Here is a 21,444-nt window from a genome sequence, read left to right as displayed (position 1 = left end):
TTTTTAAAGGATACAAGCCTGAACAGCATGGTGGGAGGACAGAGCAAGCTCCTTTACCTCTGCAGTATACAGCTAAGTAGTTTTCAGTATTACTGTAATCTGTTTTTGTGCCTGCTTGGAGTGTTTGCATATTCATTGCCACTGTATTTTGTTTTTAAAAAAAAAAAAAAAAAGCTTTTCCGGGCTGACTGCTGCGGCAGGGCAGCGCAGGAAGGGGGGTGCTCTAATAACGGACAAAAAGTACACAAAGGGCCAGTACCCCACTATGGCTATAATGTTTTACATGTGCCCAGTGTCAGGCTAAATTGCCGTGTGGACAACTAGATGCACTGTCAGCTTGGGGCCCACGTGTGCGCAGCCAGCTGGGGGAGCCACTCCGTTTATGGAGGAGCCGGCATGGGCTCAGGCAATGAGCCGTTCACTCTCTGACCTGTTGACGTTGCTCCACCATAGAGAGGAATTAGCCCAAGCAGCGCCAGCACCTGTTTGGCCCTCTCCGCCTGCTGTTGCAGGGGGTGGTTACCAGGGTCCTGATCCTCCTTGGGTCTGTACCATGGAGCACTCAGCGGTAGGGGTCGAGAAAGTATCGGTCTTTATGGAATGCTTCTTTGAGGAGTCTATACTACGCATAAGCGTCCTCCTCCATCCAGTGTCTTGTTGGAGTCAGATCCCGAGGGGGAGGAAGAAGATCCCGAGGGGGAGGAAGAAGAGGAGTAGGGGGAACTCCAAGAGGAGGTTCTGCCCGACGAAGGTTCCATCTCTGTGTCAAGTCACGGCGCAGAGGACCTTATTATGGCAGTACGACAATCTTTGGACTGTCTGGACCTTGACACCTCAGCTAGGGCGGAAGGGCCGTTTAAGCGGAGGCATAAAAGGGTTGTTTGTTTCCCAGTGTCTCAGGATCTTTCAGATCTGGTAGAGGAAGCCTGGAAGACCCCAGATTAAAAGTATGCTACTTTTCTTAAGTTTGTAGCCCTTTATCCCTTTCCACAGGAGCAGGTCGCTAAGTGGAAGCTGCCTCCAAGAGTGGATGCGGCTGTGGCTAGTTTAGCAAAACACACGGCTCTGCCGGTCCAAGGGGCGGCCTCCTTTAAGGATCCGCTGGACAAAAAAATTGGAGGGATGCCTTAGAAGTATTTTTACGGGCACCGGAGTGGTTATTTGCCCATTATTGGCATCTGCATGGGTCTCTCGAGCCATGGAGAAATGGGCTGACAAATTAGTGGCAGGCCTTGCCGGTGACTCATCCAGAGAGGACTTACTGGTACTGGCGGAACAGGTGGATGCGGCTGCAGACTAGGTGTGTGAGGCCGCACAAGATGGAGCGCAGATTTCCTCTATAGTCTCAGCCACGGCAGTAGCGACACGCAGAGCACTCTGGCTTCGCGCCTGGGAGACAGACGCCGAATCTAAACGTGCTTTAGAGTCTCTGCCTTTTTGTGGAGGCATCCTGTTCGGCTCTGAGCTTGATACTATTATATCCCAGGCAAAAGGTGGAAAGAGCACTTTTCTGCTAAAGCGCTCACGTTTCCGAGTCTTCCGTTCTTCCTTTCGAGGAGGGGGAACGATTAGAAGTCAGGGGGCCCGAGGACGCTCTTTTCCCACTAGGGGTTCTGCCCCCCGGGGTAGATTACCCGGCACATTCAGGCACCCGGGTGCTAGGGCATCTGAGAAACCGAGTACCTGAAAAGGATCTTAGCCCATCCAGCCTCAGGGAAGGTAAGGGGCTATCGCCTTCTTTTCAGAGACAGGTGGGTAGCTTCGGGAGTAGATGCCTGTGTAAGGGGCATTGTCTCACGAGGTTATGTGATCGACCTAAGGGGGCAACCGCCACAACGCTTCTTCGCTAGAGCATTACCCAGGGAGCCGGAGAAGATATCAATGCCCTCTGTTCAGAAGGGGTTATTATTCCGGTTCCACAGTCTCAACAGGAACAGGGGTTTTACTCCGACTTGTTCCTAGTCCAGAAACCCAACGGCACTTATCGGACGATTTTAAATCTAAGAGCCTTGAATGCCAGCCTGTTGATGGATTCTGTTTCGCATGGAGTCGCTCCAATCAGTGATCCAGGGTATGTCGGCAAACAAGTTTCTGTCATCTATCGACATCAGAGATGCATATCTTCACATACCGATTTGGGCGGGGCATCAGTCTCTACTCAGGTTCGCGGTCGGATGAGCCCATTACCATTTCCAGGCTCTGCTGTTCGGTTTGGCTACAGCTCCACGGGTCTTCACAAAGATCATGGCAGCAATGGCAAGCTTACTGCATTCAGAGGGGATAACAGTGATTCCCTATTTGAACAATTTGCTAGTAAAGGCGGATTCCACTGCCCAACTTCAGCTCCACCTGGACCACACAGTGCAGGTGTTACAGCATCATGGGTGGATACTGAATTTCGAGAAGAGTCACCTCAGGCCGTGCCAACGTCTGACGTTTTTGGGGGTGATCTTCGATACAGCACTGGGTTGCTTGCCCGGGCCCTTCAGGACTTAGTCAGGAAAGTGCTGTCTGCCCCTCGGCCATCCATTTGGCTGGGCATGAGGTTACTAGGCACGATGGTCTTTACCTTCGAGACCATCCAGTACGGCCGCTTTCATTAACAGATTCTCCAGTGGGAGATTCTCCGGAATTGGAAGGGCCGCTCAGACGACCTTTCTTCTCAGTTGCTGGTTCTGTCAGACAGCACTCGTCAGTCACTTCGCTGGTGGCTGATTACAGATCACCTTCTCCAGGGTCGGTCCCTGGTGACTCTCAACTGGATTATTGTCATCACAGACGCAAGTCTCAGAGGTTGGGGAGCGGTGACGGAGAACCTCTGTCTCCAGGGGACCTGGTCGTCATCAGAGATAGGTTTCCCAATAAATATGCTGGAGCTCCGGGCCATTTATCGGGCACTGTGCGGGGCTCAGGCCCTCCTGGCTGGCCGAAGAGTGAGGATCCAATCGGAAAACGCCACGGTAGTGGCATATGTAAACCAACAGGGCGGAACCAAGAGCGCACTTGCCATGGCAGAGGCAAGTCTCATTCTCTCTCTTGGGCGGAGACGTTCATCCCGGCAATTTCGGCAGTCTTCATACCGGGGGTGGAGAATTGGGAGGCGGATTACCTCAGCAGGACTACGTTCCTGCCAGGGGAGTGGTCTCTCCACACAGAGGTTTTCCAGCAGCTGGTCCAGAGTTGGGGGCTGCTGGAGGCGGACCTGATGGCGTCTCGCCACAATTGCAAGGTCCCTCAATTTTGTGGAAGGTCCAGAGATCCATTGGCATTTGCAGTGGATGCCATGACAGTTCCCTGGAACTTCCGTCTGGTCTACATTTTTCCTCCAATTCCGATGTTACCAAGAGTACTCCGTTGAGTCAGGGAGCAGCAGGTTTCAGTCATCCTAATGGCTCCAGACTGGCCGCGCCGGTCATGGTTCGCCACGCTTCTCAGGCTAGCCGCAGAGCCGTCTTCTTGGAGTCTGCCTCTGCATCCAGTGGCCATTTTGTCACGAGGGCCTACCTCAGTTGGCTTTAATGGCCTGGTTGTTGAGACCGGGCTCTTGAAGGCCAGGGTTTTTTCCCCTTCAGTCATCAGGACCGTGCTCCGGGCGCATAAGCAGGTTTCCACGCAGAACTACCACAGGTTTGGAAAACCTATATTGTGTGGTGTGAGCAGCGGGGAGTACATACTGCCCAGTTCCGCCTGCCAAGGTTTTTAGCATTTCTGCAGGGCGTTCTGGAGGCCGGCTTACGATTTCAATGTTTGGAATCTTTGGAATCCATGGACCTACGGTTCGTAACGTGGAAAGTGATTTTTTTTCTGATGTCCATTGCCTCGGCTTGGCGGGTCTCTGAGTTGGGGGCCTTGTCCTGCAAACCACCTTTTCTTGTTTTCCATGACGATAGGGCTGTGCCCAGGACAGTTCCTTCTTTTCAACTGAAAGTGGTTTCATCTTTCCACTTAAACCAGGAGATTTGTTTTTCCTGTTTTCTCATCTTCAGAGACGATCTATAACTGTTGGATGTTGTCCGGGCCCTATACATTTATTTAGACAGAACTTCGATCTTGCGTAAGACGGACTCTCTATTGGTTCTCTACGACGCCCCCACAAACGGGGCTGGCCAGCCACAGAGCAGACCATTGCAAAATGGTTCCGCTCAGTGATTTCAAGGGCTTACTCAGAGCTGGGGTACCCGGCACCAGCTAGGGCAGCGTTTTTCAACCACTGTGCCGTGGCACACTAGTGTGCCGTGAGCATTTGTCAAGTGTACCGCAGCTGTCAGCTCAGCGCACTTGTACTGTAGTGTATTTTATTCCTGTGGAGGCCAATGTGTGTGTATTTTGTTTATGTAGGAGCCAGTGTGTATGTTTTTTCATTGGTCACACTTGGTGCATCGCTGGATGGTGTGCTTTGGCAATTTTGTGTAGTGTGCCTCGAGTTGAAAAAGGTTGATAATCACTGAGCTAGGGTGTTGGTTCATTCCACTAGGGCTGTGGCGGCCTCCTGGGCGGCGCATCACAGGGCCTCTGCTGAAGAGGTTTGTCGCGCAGCTACCAACTGGTCCTCTGTCCACACGTTTGTGCGGTTCTACAGGTTTCATGTTTTTGCCTCCAGGGACGCCCATTTTGGGCGTACAGTTCTCCGGTCGGGCAATCTGAGCATTCTCTCCCATGGGGTCGGCTTTTGAACATCCCATGGTCCAGTGTCCCCCAGTGCAGATGAAAGAGAAAATAGGATTTTTGGGTACTTATCGTTGAATCCTTTTCTCTGAGTCAGACTGGGGGACACTGCGTTCCCTCCCTCACGCTCAGTGGTATTGAGTATGAGTTATGATTTTGGGTCGTAATTACCGTCAATTTAATTTTTATTTTTCGGAGTGACAGTGTCACTGAGTATTGCTTCTCCTTACCAGGCACTTTTGAAGTTGTACTGAAGTCAGGGGTTGCAGAGGGGAGGAGTTATAGATTTCAGTGTTAGTGCCAAATCCACGCCTTCCCACCTACAACCCATGGTCCAGTGTCCCCCAGTCTGACTCAGAGAAAAGGATTCAACGGTAAGTACCCAAAAATCCTATTATCAGTCATTTTGTGCTGACCAAAATATGTGCATGGTTAATTTTCGTAGCTAAATAAAAATCCACTGCAACTATTAACATATTTGAAAATTTTTTTAATTTTGTCATCTAAAATTAAATATACGCAATTATGTGCAAAACTTTGTCTGCACACAATATAAGATCAATATTATCAAATGCTTGACTTAAACTAGAGATGTGGGGGTTCGGTTTTACTCTGTTCTTTTCGCCAAAAGTAATGCAAGTTCGGATTAGTTCGGATTTATTTTATTGGCTATTAAAAACACGTGATAGCTGTTAGCCAATAAAATGCCGTTTTTGAGATCCGAACATATCCGAGTAAAACCGAACTCGCACATCTCTAACTTAAACTTGAGTTGTATACCTAGTTATAAAAATGGTGATATTTTTTTTATTACTATTAATTTATGTTTGTATTGTAGGCAATTGTCATACCTATCCAATGTCAAATCGCTGACATCTAATTGGGGAGATCTGTAATCTCTCTTGACATCATTACCTGTACAGCTAACACTGACTTGACCACCAGGGTTGCCAAGAGGTGGCTAAAGTGGGTAAAAATGACCAATCCAGACCCCTGTTGGGGCCCCAGAAGTGCAGGGGTGGTTTATCCATGCCCCCTCTCCCCCAAATGCTGCGACCAGGCTTCATGGTGGTGCACACCATAGGAATGTATTTCAGGACATGGTGTAGCCTCGCTAGACTCCACTGGCCACACACCCCCAGTGCAGCGGCACGCACGACGTCTCAGTGACCCTGATCGACACCTCCCTGTCTAGTTACTGTAGACTCATGCTGTTGTATTGTTTTCTCATAATATCTCACATAAAAATAATAAAGCTGTTATTGTGACTGTTGGTCATAAAGTACAAATGCTAAAGGTTTGAGAATATATGGCTATCATTCCACATAGGTTTATAAATGTTGTAAAGTTCTTACATAGTCCCAGATGTGTCCTAGAATTTCTTTGCAGGCTGAGATATCATATGTAACACTCTTGTTTATTTCTTTCAGGAGGGAAACAGTTCCCAAGGTAGTAACCAAGGAGTCAAAATTACCCCAGAACAACAAAAGAAGAGCAGTTTCTTTCGATGTGTCCTTCTGTGAGGGGCATTGCCTTAAAGGAGTACTTTGCTCCATCCAAGGGACTGTGCCTGTATCTGTTTTTCCATCATCACAGATCTAGAACCTTAAAGCACCAGCTCTGCCAAACTGGCTACATGAATGAGAGTGACAAACTGTCTGCCGTAGTAACTGTTTCATCTAGCCGTACTGGAACATGTTCTAAGTTTGTACATTTCTTCTTTTTTTGTTTTTGTTTTGGTCAGAGGTGGAAACCTGACTTTTTTTTTTTTTTTTTTATGCTCCAGGCCCAATGTTAATAATTCCAGTCATTTATACAGAGCCATAATCTCCTTTTTATATGTCTTTTTGTTGACTAACCTCAAAGTGTGTTTATTCCTTTAAACTTGGGTATACATACATATGATATAGATATATATACACACTGACACAAGTGTGTGTTAAATATTTACACACACATGCACATGTGTATGTATAGTTGTGCACCTTTTGCCTTGCATTCCAAAACTAGTCTTCCATGTCAATTCTGATGGCGGAACAGAAATAAGTTCCTTTGCTTTAATTTAATGAGATTTATGTTTGTGCTCTATATTTAAGCACTAAAGAAGGATATTGTCAGCAAATATTGGATATGTTTAGTGATGTCTACTCCTATTCCTAAAGCAGACCTGGTATGGTACACCCATCAGCATGCCTATATCAGATGTCCCTGCGTACTACTTCTTGAGTTTAATGAAAAAAAAGTTTTTCCTTATGTCAGTAAGAGCAGTATTTCTTTTGAAACCACCATTTTCATGTTATGTAAAGGCTTTCATACAAGCTGCCATTGCTGAGAAAACTGCATCTGTTCATTAAGCCACATTATGTAAGGAATGACTGATGCACCTGAATATTGAGGCCTGAAACTTGCTGTCAGCACAGATCTGATCTAGAGAATGGTGGTGATCCGACATGTTTTGTTCTAGATAACTGTGATGCCCCCAAGTTAAAGGTGCTTTTTCTGTAGCTGAAATTACATTACAAGAAATATGACTGCTTTTCTTTATTGTGCAATGTTTTCCAGAACCCATAATTTCAAAGTTTTTTTTTTTTTATTCACAGAACTTGTCACTAAAATAAGACTGCAAGGAACAGGCATTCCAGCTTTATTCCAGAAATTATTTGCAGTAGATAAATGGCCACTGGAATTAAATATTGGCATAGAAAATGTTTTCACATTGCTTTCTTCTATAGTTTTCAATAATGTATTTCATCAGGAACAGGTGCTTTATTAGTTTGTCCCCCTAGGACTGATATAAATGCATTTCTTAAAAGCACAGGAAGAAGCAAGAAAGACAAGGCTATATATTTAGAAACCGTTAAAAAAAACATGTACTGAACAAGCCATTGTATCATTAACAGTAAAAACTTTTATATGTGGATAATTCTGTCCTCCTGTATGGAGCATATGAAAAGTAAGGCAATAACAAATGGGTAATGGTTTCCCCGGTCCATGTTGCTTTTACAATTTGGCAAACTACCGTAAAGCATAATGGTTGATTCTTGCAGTTTGATTTGGTGATTTTACATGTGAATAACAGACAATTGCAATAGAAAAATCAGAAAAGTGAATAAACTGAAGGGGGTTACCACTTTACAAAGCTCTGTTTGCTAAATCCCTTCACAAGATCAGTACTTTGAGCTGGTGGCCCCACCATTTTCTGAGTTTACCAGGGTCTCTGCACTTACATATACAAAGTGCTGTTATTGACAAGGGAATTGCTTAAGTGAAATTGAGTTTTAAAGTGGAAAACCCATTTAATTACATGGTAATAAGCTTGCCACATATTGATCATTTCGATTTCTAATATATGGTTCTCTTAACACAATAACTATTTTCTGAGTTCTCTGCTTCAGGATATATTGGCGATTCCTCTAGAACATGCCCTAAAAGACAACTACTAAAAATGCTCTCTGCTGTAATCTGGATTAATGTTTTATTTCAAGAATCAGGAAGAATCTTACATTCCCACATGAATAGCTATAAATACCATTTTTATGACTGTGATATATATGTTATTCCTTAATAATCATATTCAAATCTTTATTTTTTTGTATTTAGTTTTCATTGATATTTATCTCCCATTAATGCTGGTTATTAAAATGAGTTTTCTGTCCTTGTGTGAAATGTAAAGCATGACCAATTTTACCCAGAATGCTTAGTGGCTGTGTATGAAACCTCGAACCACTCTCCTGATTCAGGCTATGTATTATATTAGCCTTGATGGACTGTAGCTGTATATTTTAGTATATTCTGCTGTTTAGCAGAAAGCAAATTTATTAACTCTGTATAAGTCTCAGTTTTAAACTAGGAGCTGTGGGGTGTAAATTATGCCAGATTATACTGTTTAAGTCTACATGTGCTTTTCATAACCAAAGAGTGGACCTGGTGGATTTGCAGCTCTTCACATGAGGTAATTTTTCTTCTAATTCATGGACCAGTTTCTCTTAAAACTGGTCAAACCTAGCTAAGAGGAGCACTCCCTTACCTGCATATATATGTTTATGATTTACCACTTTAACTTTTGGACATACACTTCCACACTGACTATCCCATCCCCAGCTGCTAGCACCTCTTGTGAGTCTGTGCTTAAAGCCTTCTTTAGTTGGCAGTTGATTACATTGCAGCGTGATCTGATTTTTTTTTTTAGTCTATTAATAAAATCTGAAATTAATGACATGTTAAAATTGCATGCAATATCCAACTTCTGTTATGCAAGCTTAGTTCCATAATACTTGGGACTACATCAATACAGTTAGCTGTTGGGGGACATTTGAATTCAGACCAATGCTGGCTTATCTGCTGTGAAAATTGCGTGGGAGTGCCGCTGTTTCTCCTTGCTCACCTGCACAGTAAAATAAGTGATGTTGGGCTAACCTAGACCTAGGTAACGTGAGCAGCCGCACCTCAAAATCACTCCGAATGAAATATACCCTTTAGCATCAGGCCTTTAGAAATATTCTGTTCCCCGCTACAGTGTCTATATGTGCTGAACTTCTGCCATGGCAGGTTGGGTTTTTGTGGCTGCAAATTCATATGGGCAGTACTATAGCCGATCCCAATTAACATCTGGACCTTTAGGAGGTTAATAAGACTGGTAAAAATGTAAAATATGGTCAGACGGTGGCAGCGTTCATTGTCTGACCACACTAATAGTCACTGTATGATGTGGCCATTTGTCCCAATTTGCCCTATTGAGCTAAAAATGTGTGTCTGAAGTAAACTGCAGTATGTATAGATTTCATTTCCTTTTGGACACTGATCTGAACAGATAAATCTAGCTTGTAAAATGGTTCCGCTGTGGAAGATTCCGTTGTTTCAGTGACTATAAAACACTGAAATTTGCACTTTTCCGAAGGCTTTAATTACAGCTGGCAAGATTTGTTTACAACTAGTGCAGCATGACCTTTTCATTAAATGTAATCTACCATTAATTGATAAAATATCTTACGAGACCTATATATCAAATACATTACTCTTATGTTTGATAACCGGGTATTTACTATGTGCAATCTTTGCCTTCTTGTTGTGTTCAACGTAAAGCGCAGCCGATCAAATGTTCCTTGGGTATGGTGCGCTGCTTAAACCATTTTACTATTAGATTCCCTAAACAAAACATAAGCATATATAGGGTTCCACAGCCAGTGGCTTGGTCCCTTCTCAACTAGACTTTCACGTTTACAACTGTAAGAAAACATTCTGTGAATAACTAGAGGGATTAGATCAGTCCAGCAGACTAGGATGCCTTCTGTAATGTTCCTAAAATTATTATTTTCCATTCTATAATGCAAATACATCAAACATGTCCTGCTGGGTATCTGTAATAACTTGCTTTGTTTACAATGACAACTGCACTTCAGGAAAAATAAAAATTAAAGCTTATTTTAAAGTTAAATATTATGTTTTGGTTTGTTTTCTTATATGAATTTATTTTACAAAGCCACCTGTACTGAAAACTTTGTCTAATATTTGTAATACAGGTTGAGTCTCCCATATCCAAAATTCTTGGGACCAGGGGTATTTTGGATAACGGAATATTCCGTATTTTGGAATATTTGCATATCATAATGAAATATCTTGAGAATGGGACACCAATATACATACAGAATGCATTTATGTGTTATATACACCTTATACACACAGCCTACAAGTAATTTTATACAATATTTTCAATAATTTTGTGCCTCAAGCAAAGTTTGTGTACAGAAGTGAAATTCATTTATGTTTCATATACAACTTATACACACAGCCTGAAGGTAATTTTATACAATATTTTTAATAATTTGTGCCTTAGACAAAGTTTGTGTACATTGAACCATCAAAAATCAAAGGTTTCATTATTTCAGTCCTGCCAAAATTATTCCGTATTTCGGAATATTCCGTATTTCGGAATATTTGGATATGGGAGACTCAGCCTGTACTTGTTTCTAATTAATGGAGCTGTTGCTTTGTACATAGAATCCATTTGTCTCAACCACTTGTCATTTTCTAGTGTGCTGCATCACAAAAGGTTGCTATATTGATTATAGCTTTTGCTGGCCTCAAGCTAATTAGACTGATTATTGTTTTGTGTGGAACCTAAAATTAATTGATAACTGATAATCATCACTGCTGTGCACTTACTGACAGAATATGGAGGCAGCCATGTAGGATGACATGAGAATGGAACCGAATAATTCACTGGACTATTTAGTGACTTCACAAACTGTTTTATTTGTATTGTTCTTATTAGTCCCCTCCTCACAGCTTCCACAACTTTGTCTTCTTTCAGTAACACTGTACAACAAATATTTTTAATTTGTTTCCTTTCTAAAAATAGTCACACTTTGCTGTTTTGTGGTCAAGAAAAAAAGTGTGACTTCAGAATGTTTTAGTTCTAGTTTTTGAGCTACACTACCTGCACTATATATACAGTAATAAAGTCATAGTGAATATCAATTTTAAAATCTGTTATTGTCTTGATACAACATAAATAAGTTGTTTCAATTCAATTAATTGCAAATAATGGTGCATACACACGGTCAGATTTTTCTTCAGATTTGAACGATAACTATTTTAAAAATCGTTCATATCTGAAAGAAAAATCTGATGTGGGCAATGATGAACGATGCGCGTTCCCGTTTGTCAGATAATGATATCTGACATCTGATGTGTTTTCAGTCAGTTTTGGACAATTCCATTCATTTTAATACAGTAAAAAAATCGTTTGCAAATCGTTCTTCTGACATATCTGACCGTGTGTATGCACCTCAAGAGCACAAAACAAAAACAATATACAGCAACTGAAAGCACAATCTCAAATAGTGGCCTATTCATGAGAGCGCTTTCTTTTTGCTTGTACTCCTGTTTTGGGGCATCTATTGTCACTGTCCAACAGTAGTCAGCAAGCAAAGAAGTGTTCCACCTACCCTGATATCTTCCTTCCACTGCAAATATGTCTTGGTGGAATCGCTCACCGCGCTCGTCACTCACTGCACCACAGTTGTCAATAAAGATGTACAGATGAGAGTTTAGAAAATGGATTCTGAGTGACATGTTGCAGCCTAATTGATGATACTTTTCTAGAAGGTTGTTCACAATGTCAACATAGTTTCCAGCTCTTCTGTTACCCAAGAAGCCACGCACAACACATTTAAAGGCTTCTTAAGACTCTTTCTTATTAACCTGGAGGACTCTGACATTTTCATCCTTAAAAAGTTGACCAATTTGTGGACCAGCAAAAACCCTTCCTTAGCTTTAGCGTCACTCAGAAGTGGAAATCTTCCTCTTGGGTACTTGAAAGCTTCCCCATCTTTGTTCATCCTCTTTACAAAGTTCTTCATAAGTTCGAGTTTGATGTGTTAAGAGGGAGGAAGAATTATGCTTTCATCATCCAGATGACTGTAGGCCATGGAAAAAATGTCCATCACAATGACTAGATGGCCTACAGTGACTCAGCATTCCTGTATTCAGGTTTGCCAACCTATATATTCCCTAGATTCCAAAATTCACTAGTATTTAACAAAGTACCCCTACATCATTATAAATGTGCTATATACTGGAACCAAGAGCTGACTGTGTTTTAAATGTCATATTTGCTCTTCGCATGCCGAAATCAATCAGAAGTAATTATACATCAGAAACATTTTCACTGATAAGCAGTGTAATCTGACAACATTTCTCAAGCCTGCATGCTGTTCACTCTATCATGTCTGTCCCCTTCTCCTTTTTATATGTTTTTTTTTCAGTCATACTCTACTGCCCCCCACCCCTCTTTCTGTTTTTTATTTCAGTTTCTTCCCCTTTTCCTCCAAGTCTTTCTTTTTTCTGTACCAATATGGCTGCATTATCATTTTTCTCCCTGCCTCTTCCTATGTCGCCAGTCTTCTCTGTTTTCTATGCATGCATGTTTCCCTCCAGTGTCTACTATCTTTCGGTCCCCATCTTCTGGCCTCACCAGCATACTGGGCTGTCTGTCCACATCGTGATCTTACCCCTTACTCCCTGCATTTCCTTCACAACGTCCCCTGCCAGGTTTAGTGCGGTTCGTCCCCTTCTAGTGTGAGTTCAGACGTATACAGATATTGTTGGAATTTGCAAACTGTACAGAGTACTCACTGGTATATGTCTCACAGAATTGCTTTCAACCGCTCGTCAGTGGGAGCACGGGCCAGTCGCAGATCCGTCGTTCGGTGGAATATGACAACCGGACTGTGTAGTGAGCAATAGGTTTTCAGGAATCTACTGGTGTACCTGTTGATCTGGCACTGAGTCAGCCGCTCAGTGTTTTCTCCTGGCTTAGTTTAAAGGTGCAATAAGTAGTGGGTTTGCATAAATGGAATAGTTGAAAAGAAGCTTGAGCAGAGTATTCTCTCCGTCCTTGATGCGTTTCTCCGGGTGTTACAGCCCCAGTTTTATAAGAAGGTATATTTTTTTTTTTTTTTTTTTTTTAGAGCTTGAACAGATCATTGCACTGTTTTATTTTTGCTATATTGTTATTCTGGATCGCATGTAGTATGCAACAGTGATATCAAATTATATATATTTTTTAATACATGTGGTTACTCAGACCAGTGCTGCATCCACATTTACTACATAGGGCAAGATGCTGGATCCTCTCAGCTGCTGCAGTCTTCATTCTGGTGGAAGCGGAGGAAGAAGAATTGAAACCTATGGAGGGGGGGTGGGTCTAGATTATTCCTTTTAGCAGGCAGCAGATCCTACTGGTAGGAGTTGCCAGTTTGAAACCACTATATGTAATAACTGATTGTGGAGTGCACCTATTTTTCTTGTCTTGCCCTATGTGTTGACTGTTGTTGAAGTTGGAAACGTCAGGGGGGGTTTGCATGCAGCGTAGGTACACGCTCTGCTTCCCACTGCGACGACCGAGATGAGACAACTAACAATATTATATGATAGATAGTTGTTTCTCAGTCTTTAAGTTCTTTCAACTTTATCTATTGCTGCCTTTGTTCCTTTGGAGCTGAAGGCACAAAGAGGATGCACAGTATATATTTAGTAGACCTTTGCAAAGTCTAATAATAGTTGTCCAGAAAGTAAGTGATCACCTGTAAAAATCAGTGAAACTTGCATTTATTTGGGAAGGAAAGAAGTTCCAGTACTGTTTAGTATTACAGAGTTGGTCTACTTCTACTCCCTTATTAGCAATCCTATGGAATGTGCTATCAAGGTAACATAAGATTCTAGATTGTATAACAAAAAATCCCAGAAAAACAATACCTATACAAGGTGCACTGGCTTATATATGTGTTAGAACATTGATATGCTTTGAATTATGGATTGATGGCTATGTATGGAAATAGTGATATAAAAGTTTTATATATTGCAGATACTGGATCTTATACCCAAAAAGTCTAGTCTCTTAACAGAGAGATATATTATAAACTATAAATGAGTTTTATTTGCCCACTATCTAATTCTTCTGTCCTGTAATTTCTATAGAAGTTGTTTCAAACACAGGGCATGATTCAGGGATGGACACTAATACTATTGCAGCTGCCATTTCTTACAGAACGTAATTGCGAAAATATGCTAATGACTCACTCGCTATCTCATACTTAGAGACTTCCACTGAAAGCATCTCACATCCGCTGCTCATGCACAAAACAGGAAACATCGAATGCAGGTCAGGCAACCATCAGCCTTCTGAGCAAAGTCTAAGATGCCGTAGACCTAGATGGTATCCAGACACGCAGTAGGCTCTCCTGCTGCCAGCAAGGATGCAGTGGCTGATTTATGGACACCCAGTTAACAGTGTTTAAACTGTCCGACACACCTGTTTTTCGAACCACCCCTTAACCCCCCCTCCCCAAACACTGACTACCTGTCACTCACTTTGTGAGTGAATCCTCTGTGTGAGTGTATGCACAAAGTGTTTCGCGTGCGCAGTGTGGCCAACACGCGCAATGACAAATAATAACTCAATCGGGCCAACAGTGTCAAAGGGATTATTCTAGTGTGCTCTGTTAATAACCCTGAAATAGCATGTTGGAGTAAAATGAGATACCTTTTACGCCTTGTATGGGAAAGTGAATTTACAGGTGGGTTTCGTTCTGATCAAAATGAAGAGTACACACACGTGACCATTTGAGTGAGTATCAATGAACACACTATTTACAAGTAACAAACAACATATAAAGTATACAGTATACACAACTTTTGTCTAGGTATTCAGATGACACCGGTAATTCATCATCTTCAACATAAGATGTACTTCATCTTAATCTTCTGGGGAGCCCTCGTTTCAATAACGCCCAGGTAGTCCAATATACATTGCAGGCATCGTACTGCAGTCTCAGGTCCGTGCACGAGCCAAGAGCCTTTGTCTAGCTCTTGATTTATATACCACAATATGGGTGCTGGTTTTCTGGATATTAAGCCCATATTAGTTACATACTCGGTATCAAGCACTGATTGGTAGAACGTAGCATTGGCCAAACTTATCTTTTGCACATGCTCTGGAAGCACTAAGATATACTCAGACAAAGTATATCTAGAAAGACTTGTCATAATGGCTGGAGATAAACTGTCCGAATGCCTCTTTGTGTAGGGAATCTCCCATAATGCTTAGCATCTCTACACATCTTACAATGGTCATTCTAATGGAATGTGGCTCACTGTCTACTGATGAGACCATGTAAGCTATGTATGAACGGCTCATTATACATCTCTAATAGTAATGACAGGTACAAGCTAGGGCCCCTCAAATTATGTCTTGTTTGACCTCAAAAGGTTATATATGACCAGTATGTGCAGACTGCAGCTATATGAATACAATCTCTTTTCAAACCTCAATGGGGCGTAGCACAGGTTGTGTGTTACAACTTATATAACTATGTAGAAATTAATTATTTAACCCACTGGTTACAACAGGAGCATCTCTACAGAGGGAATTAAGTTATTTAAGGCTGCTCTAGCAGTATCTTAGGAGAAGTTTAAAATCAATAAATAGGTTTATGGCATTTCTCTTTCTGCTATGTGTAGGGTTGCCATATCATCCCTTTAATTCAGGACACGTGAATTACGCAGGTTCTGTGGCTGACTAAAACCTGGAGAAATGGAGACGTGATCCTGTGTAATTCATATGTGTGCCCAATTAAAAGGATGATATGGTGCATTTTCATCCAAGTCTGATAAAATAGGCTGAGGGGTTTCCAGGGGCAATTTCTGAACCGGATGTGCTAAATAGGCAATTTCTACAAAATTAAATGAGCTACAGCAGAGGTTCCCAAACTCCGTCATTACAGTACAGGTTTTTAGGATATCCATGATTGAGCACAGGCGACTTAATTAGTGACCAAATCAATACGATTTAACCATCTGGACTCAGGCATGGATATCCTTAAAACCTGGAGTGTAATGGTGGAGCTTGGGAAAGTCTTAGCTACAGGATGCATTTTTTCCAATTCAGCTCCAGAGCACTGGCTTGTTTACAGGGTGTGCTGGGGAGGACCGTTAGTGTTTGGCCAGTACAGTCAATCTTGGATGAAGTGTCAGCTGACTGCTGTGGACAGCTTTGGTGCCCCTGTGGCTCGGAGCATTGGCACACTGCCTGTCTTCTCCAAGGGTCTCCCCCTTTCGGAGACGGCCAGCAGACCTCTTTTTCCAAAAATATTTTAATGGAAAAAAATATTTCTAGAGAATGTCTAGCAACCTTGCCCCCTGTGTTGGTTCCCATTGTGTAAACATTACGCACACAACCCATCCATGGCAATAGATTACATACCCAGTGGTAATAGATCTCAGAGTGTCATAGACCCAATTGAAGATTAATACCCAGGAATAAAGCATGCACATGATACTGTACTAATCAAACTAACCTGGAAATGTTTAGTTCTAAAAATTGTTGCAGGCAGTTTGTGCAGTATACATATAAGGTCTCTTCTGTTGGAGTTTGTTTAATATGACCGAATTTCACCCAGCAGGCACAATGGCAGCTTCCACTTGATGTTGCAAATATGCAGATAAAAATGGTTCCCTCTACTGATTAACCTGTGATCATCTATAGCTATATGAAGTAAATCAGATCCCTTTAAGAGAAACTTGTACACATGTAACTGTGGAATAAATGTTCTGGTGCCTGCAGAGTCCCGATTGCTTGAATTTTCTAAACCATATTAGAAAATTACAGTTTTTATAATTATTTTTATTTTTTCATGGAACACGTATATTTCCAAAGAACAAGATTAGCAGGTTTTTATTGTAACAGAAAATACAAGTCTATCAATGTCAAAGTATATTTACTGCTACTTACTGTATGTAATTTTTTTTAATAACCACCATTTCAGAATTTGTGTATATTCTCTTTGCCCAGACATTTCAAGAGTCTGAAGTACTAGGTTTTTATAATTTTTTTGGCTCATTTATTATTTGTATTACCCACAGTGAAGTAAAAGTTACTGTCTGAATCATATTATGTAGAAGCAAACATTATTTGAAAGTTTAAACGTAGGCAGAATGGATGTGAATAACCAACAGAATTGTTGTACAGGTAAATAAATATATGCCAACATTGGTGCTTCAAAATGTAAATGACAATCACAGGTGAAAGTCTTTGTAGTAGAAAGTTCTAAAATGATGAACAAAATTAGTTATTGCAATCAGGGTGTCTATAATTAAAGTTCTCCTATTCCAAGCAGTCTAGAGCAAAATCTACTTATCAGAATCTCCGAAAAATCAGTACGTCTTAATGAGGCTATGGGAAAGAAATTCATGGCAAACAAGAAAAATAGTAAAAAAAAAAATCACCACCAGGGGCGGTTTTCCACTTGCAAGGTATCAGATATGCAAATTCCCTTTAGCATGTCATCCCTCTTATCACCATTCACCAAAAGTAACAGTTTGGTGCGGTTTTACGTCAACATTCATTATTGGACTATCTTTCTTGGGCTCACAGGTCCCATTGCATGTACCGTTACTGGCAATCCATACTGATAAATTCCGTAATTCCAGCACTCCAACAACATCAATGACTTTAAACAACAGTGTTCATGCAGGATGGATGTTGACGTAAAACCAAACCAAACTGTTACTTACCTCAGAAGATGCAGTATCGGATCACTATCACGGCCATTGGTCCTAAGGCTACTCAGATTGGCAGCCTCATCTGCACTGCTAAGGCCAGCAAATTTGTGTCTGAAGAATATGTGGGCAACATGCCCCCGTTTTCGGGAACACTGCCCACCACGCCCCCTCCCCATCCCCAAACATCCGCAGCCAGTCAGCCTGTGTTGCGATGACTCTGTACCCGTTTTGCACATGCGCAGAACAGATCAATATGAGCAGTCCACCAACCATTGGACCATCGGGTTTGCGTACAAGTCTGAATCAGGCCCTTACTTTACAATCTTAATTTCTCATGGCAAGCTCTGAACTCTCGTAAAGAAGGATATGTATAGAGAAGGTGCCCATAGCAGTCAAATGAGCTTCTAAAAAAAACTCCTCCCTTTTCTACTTGGTATTACCCCTCCCTTTCATGCACCTGAAAAAAGTACTACCAGATTGATTGAGCAGTTGCCATTTTTTTGTTTGTGGTTATGAGATGCATGAATGAGCCAGCATTAGCAGGGCATGCTGGTTCTAGTAGTGTTAGTTGGAGTTCCATGGGGTGACTCCCAGGTAAACTGGCTCTCAGTTTGGATGCATTTATGTACTGTATGTGCCTTTATCATGAGGCCTTACATATACCAAAATATATATGTGCCTTTTATTATGAGGCTTTAATTGGCATATATTACATTTGGGGTGAGCGTTTGGGTGTGGGGCACCCGAGGCTACTCTGGCTGGGCCTCCTCAGGTCATCACCAATTAATACACATAGTTACTTTTCACATCACCTTATATGTTTGTTTTTTATTCATGTATTTTTTCACATATATTTTAATCTCTTTCATCACTTATTAATTACTCGCACACATCTATACTTTACACTGCACTGTCACTCTTTTTCCATTTTCGTGTGATGCCCTGGTGAGGTCCTGGGCTGGACGTTTTTTGGAGTGCTCTGTGCCCCGGATGTAAACCCTTTAGTGTTAGGGACTGCTAGTGACAGAGAAACCATGACGTGGCCTAGCAACTTCCCATGTATTTGCAAATGCATGCAACCAACATCTCTGAAATTCTATTACCATATAGTGTTCATATATTGTTGCTAGTATAATTCAGTGTGCTGAGGAACAACAGGGGGTTAAAACCCCCTCCCTTTTCTACTTGGTATGACTCCTCCCTTTCATGCACCTGAAAAAAGTACTACCAGATTGATTGAGCATCTGCCATTTTTTTGTTTTTTTATTTTATAGACTCTGACAGATAAATAACTAGAAGCGGATTGGTTGCTATAGGCAACTTCTCCATTTTATCTCATTCAAAGGTTAGATACAGCTTTCCTTATGGCCGTGGGACAGTCCTAGCCAACCTGTCAAACAGAAGCATCCTGTGGCTTAACTTTTGATCATTAGAACCACATATGCGCAACACATATTTAATTATCAGTAAGGAGTTGTTCTTTGTAAATTTCAATGTTTAGACATTTATTTTTTATCATTCTTCACATTGGTTTGTGGTTTACCAGTTCTCACCTTCATGTCTGTAACTAGGGTAGTGCGACTAGTGCCATGGCACAGAGCAGGGCAGAGGGCGCTGTTTGGCCCTGTCAGTTTTCCTATTATCATTCTCACTTGTAGCTTCCTCTTCTTTTATCCCCAGCATCTCCTGGCCTCCCCTATCTCTTCCCTGGCCCTTCCCCATGAGGCCATGGCCTTTTTCACGTGCACTATTTTATGTCCCTATTTAAAAAATGGGAAGAGGGGGGGCGCCAATGCTTTTCTCTGGCACAGGGCACCAAAAAGTCTAGTTACGTCTCTGCTCACCTTAAAATGTTCTTTGCTAAAACCTAAGGTGACTCTGACCTGAGTGAAATTCCGTGTCGCTAGTATTTCATTATCTTAACCCTAGGCTCTTAGCAGTATGTACATTTATTATACATAGGCGAAACTAGAGATCTGGTAATGGGTGGTCCCAGTTTTAGCACCATATCAGATATTGGAAAAAAAAACACCACTGGCGTCCATCCCCATGGTGCCGCCAAAAAAGGGGGCATGACCTCATGAACAGGGGGCGTGGTCACTTGAGAAAGGGGAATGGCCTCGCAGCTCGAACCTCAGTGGTCTGGTGTGTGGAAGAAGTACGGGTGAGCACTGTGCAGTGCTGGCTCCCTCACACTGTCAGGAGCCGAGTGCTGCACTTAATGCTACAGTGCAGCACCTGGCTCCTGTCACCTTGGTGTCACCCCTAGGTGGGTTTTTGGGACCCCAGTCAGTTTGAAAGTCTTTTCTTACCTATATGGTGGTTTCTCTGCAACTGGAAACCTCTGAGGAATTTGAGCCTCACTGGGCAGCGTCTTCAGCGGGTATTCACTATTCATGTAGGAGATCACATTGTCTGGAAGATGCCTGTTTACGTAGAAATATAACCCATGTCATCATCATAACCAGATAATATATACTGTAGTAACAGAAGTTTTTGTGCAGGAAAAATGTGAATTTCCCTGGTCAAACTTCTGTGTCTCTCCAGGCTCCCCTGTGTTACTCCAGACACCCCAATGTCTCCATTCCCAGGCCCCTCTGTGGTTCTCCAGGCTCTCTGTGTCTCTTTATCTCCAGGCCCCCTTGTCTCTCTCCACCCCCAGGACCCCCTGGGCCTCTCCATCCCCAGGCCCACCTGTGGCTCTCAGCCTTATTTCACCAGCCCCACTGTAACGCAGGTGTCCTAAGGCGAGCTCAGGGAGGACAGAAACCTCCCGTGGAGCAGCCCCATTCCCTCAGCCCCAGTGTGCATCTCTCAGCCCCATTCCCCTGCCCCAGTGTGCGTCTCTCAGCCCCATTCCCCCTGCCCCAGTGTAAATCTCTCTGCCCCAGTGTGTCTCTCAGCCCCACTCCCCCGGCCCCAGTGTGCGTCTCTCTGCCCCATTCCCCCAGCCACAGTGTGAATCGGTGTAATTTCCCAACCCATGTCACCCCAGCCCTGTGTTAACTCCAACCCCCCCCAGCCCTTTGCAGGCAGCTCCAACCTCCCCCCCAGCCCCCTGTGCAGTAAGCTCCAATCCCACCCTTCCCGCCCAGCCCTGTGCAGTTAGCTACAAACTTCCTCCCCAGCCCCCTGTGCAGTCAGCTCCAATCCCCCCCTCAGCACTGTACACAGCTCCAATCCCTCCCTCCTCAGCACTGTGTACAGCTCCAATCCGCCCTCAGCACTGTGCACAGCTCCAATCCCCCCCTCAGCACTGTACACAGCTGCAATCCCTCCCTCCTCAGCACTGTGTACAGCTTCAATCTGCCCTCCCCCCTCAGCACTGTGCACAGCTCCAATCCCCCCTCAGCACTGTACACAGCTCCAATCCCTCCCTCCTCAGCACTGTGTACAGCTCCATTCCGCCCTCCCTCCTCAGCACTGTGCATAGGTCCAATCCCCCCTCCCCCTTAGCACTGCGCAAAGCTCCAATTCCCCCCTCCCTGTAGTTGCCGCCAGCACTTACCTGCTGCTCCATTGTTTTGCTGGTTGTGGGAAGAGCTGCTGCTGGGCATGCACAACAGCTCCCCCGGTGGCCTTTTTTTTTTTTTTTTTTTTTTTTTTAAGCGAACTGGGCCAATGATGGGTGGTCCTGTGCACCCCAGGACCACCCCCCAGTTTCGCCTATGTATTTATAGTTCAGATGACTATACTAGATTTGTTGCTGTTTTTTTA

At 42.9% G+C, this 21,444-nt stretch overlaps 1 protein-coding gene across 2 annotated transcripts in view; it reads left to right on the top strand.

The window, feature by feature from the left end:
• RAB8A (RAB8A, member RAS oncogene family) overlaps positions 1-10,099 on the top strand; it is a 41,967-nt gene extending 31,868 nt beyond the window's left edge. For both annotated transcript variants that reach the window (XM_088468957.1, XM_088468956.1), the window contains exon 8: positions 6,096-10,099. In XM_088468957.1, coding sequence (XP_088325083.1) covers positions 6,096-6,188 — 93 coding nt within the window. In that variant the 3' untranslated portion in view covers positions 6,189-10,099. The remainder of the gene's footprint in view (positions 1-6,095) is intronic.
• The last annotated feature ends 11,345 nt before the right edge of the window (positions 10,100-21,444 follow it).

This window comes from Taudactylus pleione, unplaced genomic scaffold, assembly GCF_031769625.1.
Source record: "Taudactylus pleione unplaced genomic scaffold, aTauple2 ptg000087l, whole genome shotgun sequence".
Lineage (NCBI taxonomy): Eukaryota > Metazoa > Chordata > Amphibia > Anura > Myobatrachidae > Taudactylus > Taudactylus pleione.
This window is presented reverse-complemented; position numbering and strand designations above follow the sequence as displayed.